Here is a 12853-nt window from a genome sequence, read left to right on the forward strand (position 1 = left end):
TTAACTGTTATATGATACAATAATAATATCTTTAGAAACATTATTTGTGGTTCAGGAATTCGGCGCTGGAACTACTTTTTCCCAGAAGAATTATTGGTTTATGATATTTGTAAATACCGCTGGTGTGAAAACATTGGAAGACCCCACAAGAGTAATAATATCATGTAAGTAATATTGTTTAATGAGTTCTGTGTTTAACCAGTATTTTATTTTTTTATTTCTCTTTGCGGTACGTGGGCCTCTCACTGCTGTGGCCTCTCCCGTTGCGGAGCACAGGCTCCGGATGTGCAGGCTCAGCAGCCATGGCTCACGGGCCCAGCCGCTCCGCAGCATGTGGGATCTTCCCAGACCGAGGCACGAACCCATGTCCCCTGCATCGGCAGGCGGCCTCTCAACCACTGCGCCACCAGGGAAGCCCTAGAGTTTTCTTTTAAATGCCCCTGGCAAAAGGAGAGGAAGTAATAGAAGAAGTAAACCCATAAGAATTTTAAATCTTATAAGGAAATATTTAGAATAGGGATAAAATAGGAACCCAGTAGTTATCATTTATGATGTGAGAAATTTTGCTGTTTTAATGTCAAAGCTCAGACTTCGATATATCAAGCTTTTATAGCACATGGGCCAGATGTGATAAAATGATCATGAAGCTTTTGTTAGAAAGCTGGAAAACAGATATTATTATTCAGTGCTATATTATATATGTAGATTAATTCAGTAAAGAAAAAAAACCCTATATGCTCAGTGCAGAAAGCTGTAACAGAAAAACACAAAAGAAAAGACCACCCATAGTCCCAGAACCAGTAATAACTATGGTTAAGATTTTGGTGTATCTTTCTAGTCTTCTTTCTATGCATGAAAGTTTGCCAGAAAATCATTATCATACAGTGATCATCTTTTAACTTCTTGAGATATTCAGGTTGCTATATATTTCTTTCTGAAGAATTACCAGGTTGTATTATGTATCCACAGTGTATTCTTTCTCTTAACTGTGAGATACATCATATATATAAAAGTGTGTATATAATGTATTGATATATGTACATTTTAAGAACTAATACTAAAACGATAACTTGCCATATCTGTCACTCACCATAAGAAACAAAATTTATTCAAACCTCAGAAGTACATTGTGGGCCCAGCCCCAGTTTGTTTAGAGATTATAGCTATTATCCTGGATTTTGTGTTAATCTTTCCCTTGCTTCTCTTTATGGTTCTTCCATATATATTTGTATCTCCAAACAGTATATTATTTCATTTTACATTTTTTGAATCTTAGGTAAATTGCATCCTTTGACTTGCTTTTTTGGTCAGTACTGTATTTGTGAGGTTCATTCATACTATACTGCAGCATGTAGCTGTTGCTTATTCTTGTTTTCATCATTGTGTATGATGTCATTATACAAATATAAATATACCAGGTTATCTGTTGTCCTACTGTGGACATTTGGCTTGCTGCTATAAACAGTGAAGCTACAAACAGTCTTGTATGTATCACTTAGTGCACATATGCAAGTTTTTCAAAATATTTCTTAAAACTAGAATTGCTGTGTCATAGAATATGCACATATTCAATTTTATTAGATAATAAATTATTTTCCCAAATGGTCACGCTACTTTACACTCCCACCAGCAGTGTTTTCAGATTTTGTACTGATCCATATTCTTACCAAAACTTTATTATTGTTAGATTTAAAAAATTTGTTTTGCTAATCTGGTGAGTTTAAAATGGTATTGTGGTTTTCATCTGAATTTCCCTGATTGCTAACAAATTTGAGGATTGGATTGTCAAACCTCACTCATACGAATCACAGATCTTACCCAATGATAAGCTTTACTAGTAGCTTTAAAGATATAAGGAAGCAAAGGCACAGGTGAAGCAGAATGAGGCCTGGGACATCTGGCACGGTGACCCGGGTCCTTCCTGCACTGGATGCTTTTCTCTAACTTAGGTTGAAAGCTGAGGCAGAAGTGAGCAGTCACTGTACACAGCAGGGAGCATTGATGTTAGGAAACATCTGTGTTTTATATTCATAGTTACATAGCATGTGTGACATGTCCAGGGAACCATGCCTCATAAATCCATAGACTCTAGGTTTGTTTACCATATGCAGAAACATCCTGCGAAGACCATTCTACATAGACAAGGACTCTCAACTTAGCAAATTGCCATTGGTCCCCAGACTTTCTCAGTTATGTTGCCCTTAGTATCGTAATAATTTTTTCACATTGCTCCAAGGACAAAAGAAATACCTAACAGTTTATTAATCAGTTTCAAGCAACTTAGTATTTGTCCTAATAATTTAGTACCTCTTTGAAAAAAAAGTTTATCAATTGAAAGAAAATATTTGTATTTATTTAAATTGAGGTATAATTGACATAACATTACATTAGCTTCAAGTGTACATGATTGCAAAATGATCTCCACAGTTAGTCTAGTTAACGTCCATCACCATGCGTAGATGCAGTTACAATTTTGTTTTTTTTGTGATGAGAACTTAAGATTTACTCTTACCAATTTCCAAATATGTAATACAGTAGTATTAACTATAGTCACCATGTGTACATTATATCCCAGTGAGTGACTGATTTATACCTGGAAGTTTGGACCTTTTGAACCTCCTTAAATATAATTATTAATGGGATGTGTGTCCTTTTGAGCATTGCATCAACTCCTAAACCTTGGAATTAGGCTGGACACTGCCACCCTCACTGTCACATCTCAGTCCACATTTATGGTACTTTTCATCACAGCCACCACCAAAACACCCAGCTCTACAAAGATAGGACATCACTGAAAGGAGTGAAGAAAGGTGACATATTGAAGCTGTGAATTACAAGCACGTACTTTGCCGGGTGCTTGACAGATGTGTTATCACCGTTTCCCTAGAAAGATAAATACCCTACATCACTCTGGGGCACTTTGGTGTACAATTTGGGAACTGTAGCATTAGTCTGTTTATTAGGAAGTCTATTATTGGAATGTTTATGGGGCCATGAGATTGGGTTGTCAGCATTTTTCTCTCCTTGGTAAATGTCCCAATACCATATAGACTGTTAACCATTTTATGTTTCCTTTTCTGTGAAATGTGGGAAGATTTTAAACTACTTAATCAAATTTAAAAAAAATTTTAGTGGTTATAGGATTGTTTGGGTTTTCTGTAACTTTAAGTTTGCTTGGTTTGGTATATTCTTATCTAGTACTTTGTCTCTTCTACCAAAATTTTCAACATTACTGGAAAAAGTTCATAATAGTACATTTTTAGTATATTTTGCATTTGTAGTTGTATCTCGATTTCTAATAACATTTATGTCTTTACCTTTTTTTTGTTTAATCTTGAAAGAATTTTATTAGTTTTCACATTTTGTCCTTGTTGATTTTTCTAAATTTTTGCTCTTTATTACTTCCTGCCTTTTAATTTATTAAGGTTTATTGTTACTTCTCTAAGTAAGTTGCGTTTAGCCATTTTTTTTGTACATAAGGTTTTAGGATTCTAAATTTCTTTCTAAAGATCACTTTGGCTGTTTCACGTATTTTATTTTTTATTTATTTTGGTGGGGGGAGGGTGCCCACCACACGTCTTGTGGGATCGTAGTTCCCTGACCAGGGATTGAACCTGGGTCCTCAGCAGTGACCGTGGAATCCTAACCACTGGACCGCCAGGGAATTCCCTTCATATTTTAATATGTAATTTCAGTTCCATTCAGTTCTAAGCATATTCTAATTTCCATCATGGTTTTTCCTTGAGTCACATGGTTATTAAGAAAAATGTTTTAGGGCTTCCTTGGTGGCACAGTGGTTGAGAGTCCGCCTGCCGATGCAGGGGACACAGGTTAGTGCCCCGGTCCGGGAGGATTCCACATGCCACAGCGTGAGAGGCCACAACAGTGAGAGGCCCACGTACTGCAAAAAAAAAAAAAAAAAGAAAAGAGAAAAGAAGAAAAAAAGGAAAATGTTTTAAATTTCTAAGTTATGAGTTTTAGTTAGCTATCTTTTTGTTGCTTATTTCTAAATTGCTTTGTGGTCAGAGAATGTGTTGTGTGAATGAATACTTTTAAATGTGATGATTTATGTTGTACCTAGCATAGTCAATTTTTAGAATTGTTTTAAATTTTTGATATCCTGACTTTTGGGGAGTTGTTTGGTATCAATTATCAAAAGAATTTTTTTTTTAAATCTTGATTTATGGTTGAAGATTTGTTTACCCTTGAAGTTGTCAGTTTTGCTCATATATTTTGAGGCTCTCTTATTTGGTGGATAGAAGTTGGGAATTGTATATTCCTGGGAGGAACTTTTGTCAGTATGTAATTTTTGCCCTGAAGTTCATTTTGTGTGATACTTTTGGCAACCACGGTTTGCCAAGTAAGGGTCTATTTTTATCCTTTTACTTTTCTCCATCTCTTAAGTCTTAGGCATGTCTCTTGTAAATGGCATGTAGCTGAATTTTGTTTTCTATGAAGTCTAGATAGTAAATAATTTTTTCTTCTTTTTTTAATGTAAAGGATTTTGGTTGACCTGAAAAATGAAGTTTGGTATCAAAAATGTCATGACCCTATATGTAAAGCAGAAAACTTCAAATCTGACTGTGAGTTACTAATTTTTACATTTACCACAAAGTAAAAATTAGATATTTATATATAATAGTTCTACTGTTTTTCTGATTCAGGTTTCCCGTTACCTGCTGAAGCACGTCTTCTGTTTCTTCTCAAAGAGGTAAGTGCAGTTTTTAGTTTCCTTCTCATTACTAACTAGTTCTTGGTACAATGGTGAATGAGCTAATGATATCCAGGTGTGTCCAGATACTGTTTAAACACCCTGTTCTGTACCTTGTTTTCACGAACATGTTGTAGTGATTGTCTCAGCACAAATCTGATAATATGAACCTCATTTTTTCCCACTGCTGCATAAGAAATTAATGTAGCTAGCTATTTAACCAGTTTCAGACATTTAATAAATTTCTCATTTTTTGCTTTACAAAGTGTACCAAAATATATTGTTTCTTTAAACTATAAGAAGAATTTCTGGAAGCAGAATTGTGTCTAAGGGTATATGCATTTTAAATTGTGGTAGATATTACTAGATTGCCAAACCAATTTTTCTTTTTACAACTTTTATTTACCCAAGTAATTCACATTCATTGTAGACAAACATTAGAAAATACATAAAGCACAAAAGGAAAAAAGCATCGTCACTTATAATTTGACCACGCAGATAACTGATGTAAATGTTGTGGTATCTTCCAGAATTTGTTACCTGTCTGTGTACCCTCATGTTTTTTTAGTCATAGTGTATGTACTATATTGTAGGCTTTTTTTCCTACTTAAACTATCACAGATATTTTCCATACATACTACCAATTGCTCTCCAAAAAATGATAGGGAATTAGATTTCAGTTTATGGGAGTACCTATTACCCTACACTTGCCAACATTGCTTGTTTTTGCCTTTTGATCTCTACCAACCTGGTAGGCATAAAGTGGTATTTCGGGTGTTTTAATTTACACTTATTAATGCAGTTTAACTTTCATCAGATTTACTATGTGTTTCTATTATGGATTGCCTATAACTGCCCTCTACTTTTATATGGGGTCTTATTAATATTTTACAAGAACTTTTCATTGAGCACGCTTATGTTATTTTCTAGACTTTAGTGTTTTTTTCCTCACATCTATCAGCCTTTTTGTTTACAGTGTTACGGTTAGAATGAAAGTTACTTGCTACAAGCTGAATTAGTGTTTGAGTTTACAATTTGATTGGTACCTATTAAATTTGATTTTTAAAAGTCTCCTGAAAAAATTCATTCTGAAATGGTAGAAATCTCATTCTTGATCTGTAGGAGCTGGATATAAAATAGCTGATAGCCAGATTCTCTGGTGAACTAAAGAGATAACCAAGAAAAAAGATTTAAATTGTGCCTCTAAGGAAGAATATTTTATCCTTTTTCATTTGGAGTGTTATTTTGATGCATGTTTGTGGTTTCAGTGGGTTTCTAAAACTGATTTATTTTCCTGCCTATCCAGTAATACCTCAGAAATGCCAAGGTGAAAGTATTTTTGGTGTACAGTATTACCACTGCTTGGATTTAATTTATTTTGTCTTTTTATTTAAAATAAGAACAGTATAAACCTATCACTTAGTTTTAACAGTTAATATTTTGTCATTTCTGCTTCATCTGGTTTTAAAAGAAGGTTCAACCTACAAAAATGTTGCAGCAGAACAAGGAACCATCCTGTATGCCCTTCCTCTAGACTTGTTAAACATTGGGCCACACTTTTTTCTCCCTCTACTGTACACATTACGCATCATCATTTTTGATGAATCTTGTCTAGGCATTTCAGGCTGCTATAACAGAGTACCTTAGACTGAGTGACTTAAAAACAACAAATTTCTCTCATTTCTGGAGGCTGGTCAGTCCAAGATCAAGGTGCTGGCAGACTCAAGTCAGCTTCTGGGTCATTGAGAGCTGTCTTCTCACTGTCCTTCCCTGGTAGAAGGGGTCACAGAGCACTGTGGTCTTTTATAAGGAGGCACTAATCCCATTCATGAGGGTTCTGCCCTCATGATCTAATCACCTGCCAAAGACCTCACCTCCTAATACCATCACATTGAGGGTTAGGATTTCAGCCTCATGAATTTGGGGATGGGGGTACATAAACATTCAGTTCGTAACAAATCTCTTCAGAATAAGTTGCAGACATCAAAATCCTTCTTATTCTCCAGCTACATACAAGAGAGAAAGAACATTCTTATATACCTATAGTGAAATTATTAAATTCAGGAAATTTCATGTTGATACAATATTATTTAATATACAAATCCACATCATACTTTGACAGTTGTCTCAAAACTGTTCTTCATAACTTTTTTCAATCCATGTTAATTTTTTTTTTTTTTGGGTTACGCGGGCCTCTCACTGTTGTGGCCTCTCCCGTTGCAGAGCGCAGGCTCAGCGGCCATGGCTCACGGGCCCAGCCGCTCCGCGGCATGTGGGATCTTCCCAGACCGGGGCACGAACCCGTGTCCCCTGCATTGGCAAGCGGACTCTCAACCACTGCGCCACCAGGGAAGCCCCATGTTAATTTTTAAAATACTTTAAAGATAGAGAAATATGTTAAGATAGCAGATACATTTTAAAACCAGTTTCTTCAGCTAGACTATCCTCTTTTTAAAAAAATCAGTCTTACCTTTGCTGTAGCCCCATCTGTGTACATTGAAAAGAATGTACCACAGGAACTGCAGGTATTGTGCCACAAAGGCAGCAGTAGTGAGCCCATTCCCATGGTGACTGTATTGGAGACCGTATCATCCAGTGTTTTCATTTTAATATCTGTTGAACTGAATACTTTAATTCAGTAGAGATGAACTATCGGGTGAAATCATACATTCTGTCTGAATAAGCAGGATTTTCTTCCTCTACTCTCCCTCCCCTTTGGAACTAAAGGAAGAGGAGTTTACAACGGATCAAACAAGGAACAATGAAACCAAGAATCCTCATGAACCATCATGTAGTGCATCGTCAAAAGGTACATTTTGTGATGCTGACTGGGATAATGGCATTGATGATGCTTATATTTTGGAGGCTACAGAAGATGCTGAATTGGCAGAAGCTGCAGAGAACAGTCTTCTCGGTTATAATGGAATTGATGAAATTCCTGATGAACTAATTATAGATGTATTACAAGAGTAGCTAATTATGGACACTTACCTAACTAGGCTGTAATTTGCTTGAAAACAGATTTAATAACAAACTAGTAACTTATAAAGCCTGTTGTATCAGCTAAGTTTTATTACTTTGCTTCCAAATCTTATTTATTGAACTAAACCATAGTAACTTATAAAGCCTGTTGTATCAGCTAAGTTTTATTACTTTGCTTCCAAATCTTATTTATTGAAGTAAACCAGTTTTATTGAAAATTAGCTCCAATGTGCTTAAATTCAGTATAAGTCTCCTTATTTGATTAACCAAAGTTATTAGTCTTTGTTCGTATCGGCTTAACTTTGCATGTTTATTTTTACAGTAAAACTTTTGTATGTCTAAGTCTGATTAGGTGTCAACATTTTAAAACATTTTGAAACTCACTACTTGACATTAATCAGAAAAATTAACTATGGCCTCTAAAACTACTATACCTTGCCATTTAATTTTAATGACAAAGTAATATTAAATTCTGATGACAAGACCATACAACCAGCCTGAACAATTAGACAAGTTTACTTTTTTTAAATGTACCTGAGAATGTTGCTATAACATAACAAAAGAAATATTCAATTCAAATTAATAGTAATAAAGTTTGGGGTTTTTTCCCCCTTCTCCTTTGTGGAAAAATACATACAGTTTCAGAAGGTAACAGGCAGTAGTAGCATGAGACTAATCTTTATACGTGCACACTTTAGTAGACTGGCCTCATTTCTGGTCAAGGAGCTTCTCTAATTGACAGTTGATATTTTGCAGATGGTTTTCAGCTCCCAAAAGGGGTCTTGCTTTGAATAGCAGAGCTGGAAGGCTGGATGAATCATACTGTTGAGGGAAAATATTCAGAATAACAAATATCAAAAACTTTTAGAGCCCTATCCATTTTACATAGCTCAATGTTATGACCAAATGCCAACATTAATAGAGGTTTCTATGAATCACTCTCCTCTCATTTTTTTGATAAAATTGGTTTTAATTCATTGCCTTAGGACAATTGATAAGTAAGGTTGCAAGGGAACTGCTCTGCAAAGCTTGAGCTAATCATCCCGGGAGATAAATTGGCTCAAAGAACTGTGGCATCTGAATTATTTAAAACAAAATCATCCCTGGGACAGGGTAAGACCTGGTTTGGGCAAGTCAGCTAGAGCTCTGTGGGGTCGGCTTGATCTCATGCTATTTTAAACACAGGAAACCATATGGAAGATTTACTTTTACTATAAGAACTGATGGAATGAGAACAGCAGGTCCCTAAAATTCATCATCTGGAAAAATTACTTACTGGGAAGATCAATAAAGTGTCTTAAAAGTTGCCAATCCAAACTGTCCTTAATGATTAAAGACAAAATTAAATGCAAACCCAACGTAAAATAGAAAACAAAACTCATGATTTTGAAATAATTAACAAAGCCAAATATCATGGTGCAATTTGTATCTAAAGGGTGAGTGACTAAAATCACCCGACAGCTGTATCATACTTACGATAGTTTGTTATGTTTTCAAGGTGATTTTCTTAGAAGTGAAATTAAGCAGAAAAGCTGTCAGACTGACTACCACCCAATAATAATGGAATTTTTTCTAGAATATCAGTTACCATATTACTAGGCAATTCAGTTTAACAAGTATTTGAGAGCCTAATGTGTTCAAGCTGCCATGGGGCACCTGCTCTCAGGGAGGGTGGGCAAGGGGAAGAACTAACATTTGGTGCTAGATTCTTAGTTTAGGAGAAGAGGTAAGACATAAACCCCAGTATCTACACTCTGAAAGCATAACGCACAGCTGCTACAACGAAAGTCCAGAACCCCTGAAGGCTTGCACAGAAGATGTTAGTAAGAGTCATGTATTCCAAACAAGGCAGTCACTAAGTCTCAGTTCTCATCAAAGTTATAATGTTCAAATTCAACCAATGCCATTGTTAATTTCTTGTACTAACCAAAATCCCCAACTCCAAATAAGCTTTAGACCAGTTGGGTACTGTCAAAAAAAATTAAAAACATTCTATTTCCAGATCTCTAATATACTGATTATAAACAAATCTTTATTTTCCTGAGCCTAACTTTTAGATCAGTATCAAAACTTTGAAGCTGAATTTGGAAGTGAAGAATAAGATATATGTATACATTATATATTTGTATATCATAATTTTATATAAAATATACAAATTTTTCCTATAATTTAAATATTTCTATTAATCTGAGTTGGTTATCATAAAGTCTGCAGCAAAAATCAGAACCAACTACAAAGTTTACTAAAACTGAACCAAGCAAGAAACAGGAAATATAAACAGACCAATTACTAGTTACTGAAATTGAATCAGTAATTTAAAATCCCCCAACAACCAAAAGTCCAGGACCAGATGGCTTCACAGGTGAATTTTACCAAACATTTAGAGATAAGCTAATACCTATCCTTCTGAAACTATTTGCAGAGGAAGGAATACTTCCGAACTCATTCTATGAGGCCACCATCACCCTGATACCAAAACCAAAGATATCTCAAAAAAGTATCACTGATGAACACAGATGCAAAAATCCTCAATAAAATCTAGCAAACCAAATCCAACAATACATTATTAAAAGAATCACACACTATGATCAAGTGGGACTCATTTCAGGGATATAAGGATTTTTCAATATCTACAAATTAATGTGATATACCTCACTAACAAACTGAAGAATAAAAATATCAGTAGATGCAAAAGAGCTTTTGATAAAATGCAACATCCATTTTTGATAAAAACTCTCCAGAAAGTGGGCATAGAGGGAACATGCCTCAACATAATAGAGGTCATATATGACAAACCCAAATCTAACACCATACTTAATGGTGAAAAGCTGAAAGCATTCCCTCTAAGATCAAAAACAAGACAAGGATGCCCACGCTTGCCACTTTTATTCAACGTAGTTTTGGAAGTCCTAGTTACAGCAATCAGAAGAAAAAAGAAAACGAATCCAAACTGGAACAGAAGTAAAACTGTCACTGTTTGCAAATGACATGATACTACACATAGAAAATCCTAAAGACGCTACCAGGAAACTACTAGAGCTCATCAATGAATTTGGTAAAGTTGCAGGATACAAAATTAATATACAGAAATCTGTTGCATTTCTGTACACTGTGAAATATAAAGAGAAATTAAGGAAACAATCCCATTTATCATCACATCAAGAAGAATAAAATACCTAGGAATAAACCTACCTAAGGAGGCAAAAGACCTGTACTCTGAAAACTAAGATGCTGATAAAAGAAACTGAAGAGGACACAGATGGAAAGATATACCTGGTTCTATACCGGATACTATAAAACTCTTTATAGTACAGTATTTATAGAGGATAACATAGGCAGAACACTTTGACATAAATTGCAGTGACATCTTTTTGAATCCACCTCCTAGAGTAATGAAAATTTAAAAAATAAATGGGATGTAATTAAACTGAAAAGGTTTTGCACAACAAAGGAAATCATGAACAAAATGAAAAGACAACCCACAGAATGGGAGAAAATATTTGCAAACAAAGCAACCAACAAGGTATTAATTTCCAAAATATACAAGCAGCTTAATATCAAAAAAACAACCCAATCAAAAAACGGGCATAAGATCTAAATAGACATTTCTCCGAAGATGACATACAGATGGTCAAAAAGCACATGCAAAGATGCTCAACATTGCTAATTATAGAAATGCAAATTAAAACTACAATGAGGTGTCCCCTCACACCGGTCAGAATGCATCATCAAATAGTCTACAAACAACAAATGCTGGAGAGGGTGTGGACAAAAGGGAACCTTCCTACATGGTTGGTGGGAATGTAAATTGGTACAGCCACTATGGAGAACAGTACGGAGGTTCCTTCAAAAACTAAAAATAGAACTACCAAGTTATCCAGCAATTTCACTCCTGGGCATATATCTGAAGAAAACCATAGGGCTTCCCTGGTGGCACAGTGGTTAAGAATCCGCCTGCCAATGCAGAGGACACGGGTTCGAGCCCTGGTCTGGGAAGATCCCACATGCTGCAGAGCAACTAAGCCCGTGCGCCACAACTGCTGAGCCTGCATGCCACAACTACTGAAGCCCGCACACCTAGAGCCCGTGCTCCACAACGAGAAGCCACAGCAATGAGAAGCCCGCACACTGCAACTAGAGAAAGCCCGTGTGCTGCAGTGAAGACCCAGTGCAGCCAAAAATTAATTTTAAAAAAATACCATAATTTGAAAAGATACCCTAGTGTTCACTGCAGCACTATTTACAATAGCCAAGACATGGAAGCAACCTAAATGTCCATTTACAGAGGAATGGATAAAGACGTGGTATATATGGAATATATAGACCTGTCCAAAGGAATATTACTCAGCCATAAAAAATGAATGCCATTTGCAGCAACATGGATGGACCCAGAGATGATCATACTAAGCGAAGTAAGTCAGAGAAAGACAAATGTCATATAATATCACTTACATGTGGAATCTAGAAAAATTATACAAATGAACTTATTAACAAAACAGACTCACAGACTTCAAAAACAAACTTACGGTTATGAAAGGGGAAAGATGTGGTGGGAAGGGATAATTAGGAGTTTGGGATTAACATATACATACTATATATAAACAACAAGGAGCTACTATATAGCACAGGGAACTATATTCAATGTTTTGTAATAACATATAATAGAAAAAGAATCTGAAAAAGATTCTTATATACATATATGTGTATAACTGAATCATTTTGCTGTACACCTGAATCATTGTAAATCAACTATACTTCAATAAAAAAAATTTGCCACATTTTCCCCTACTACATGCCTTTTTAATATTTCTCAACTTCTAAAATTACACCTACCATTTATATGGGATAATGGCTAGTTTTTCAGATACAAAAGATACTAAAAGTATGGGCTGAACAAAGAACAAGAGGTTGGTCTTTATAACATGTATGAGTGGTCTTACGTTGATGACAATTACAGTAATAAAGCATAGCTGTTCACTTGAGATGTGTACACAGAGGATACACTTCCCTTAAAGAAATTCAGTTCTCTGAAGCTTAAGTACAACACCTTAGTAAAATCAATGTTTCTGGATTTTTCTTTACTCCTCTGGCCTAAATTAATTAGCAAGAAATGGTGATAAGAAATTTTCACCAATTTATAGTGATGCTTTTTGGGTAGAC

The 12853-nt window shown here is 35.4% G+C and overlaps 2 protein-coding genes across 13 annotated transcripts in view; one reads left to right on the forward strand and one right to left on the reverse strand.

Annotated features, from left to right (window-relative positions):
• The window catches only part of PRIMPOL (primase and DNA directed polymerase), a 58784-nt gene that overhangs the window by 33273 nt on the left and 12658 nt on the right, over positions 1 to 12853 (forward strand). For 7 of the 10 annotated variants that reach the window (XM_060086156.1, XM_060086158.1, XM_060086165.1 and 4 more), the window contains 4 exons: positions 56 to 164; positions 4501 to 4583; positions 4665 to 4711; positions 7439 to 7520. In XM_060086156.1, the coding sequence (XP_059942139.1) occupies positions 56 to 164; positions 4501 to 4583; positions 4665 to 4711; positions 7439 to 7520 (321 nt within the window). Of the gene's footprint in view, positions 1 to 55; positions 165 to 4500; positions 4584 to 4664; positions 4712 to 7438; positions 7912 to 10115; positions 12621 to 12853 lie in introns of those variants that run through there. The other 3 variants (XM_060086161.1, XM_060086163.1, XM_060086164.1) reach the window with 2 other exon arrangements.
• The window catches only part of CENPU (centromere protein U), a 34056-nt gene continuing 26326 nt past the window's right edge, over positions 5124 to 12853 (reverse strand). For 2 of the 3 annotated variants that reach the window (XM_060086168.1, XM_060086167.1), the window contains exon 13: positions 5124 to 8515. In XM_060086168.1, the coding sequence (XP_059942151.1) occupies positions 8402 to 8515 (114 nt within the window). In that variant the 3' untranslated portion in view covers positions 5124 to 8401. The remainder of the gene's footprint in view (positions 8516 to 12853) is intronic. The other variant, XR_009530810.1, reaches the window with a different exon arrangement.

This window comes from Mesoplodon densirostris, chromosome 20 (genome assembly GCF_025265405.1).
Source record: "Mesoplodon densirostris isolate mMesDen1 chromosome 20, mMesDen1 primary haplotype, whole genome shotgun sequence".
NCBI lineage: Eukaryota > Metazoa > Chordata > Mammalia > Artiodactyla > Ziphiidae > Mesoplodon > Mesoplodon densirostris.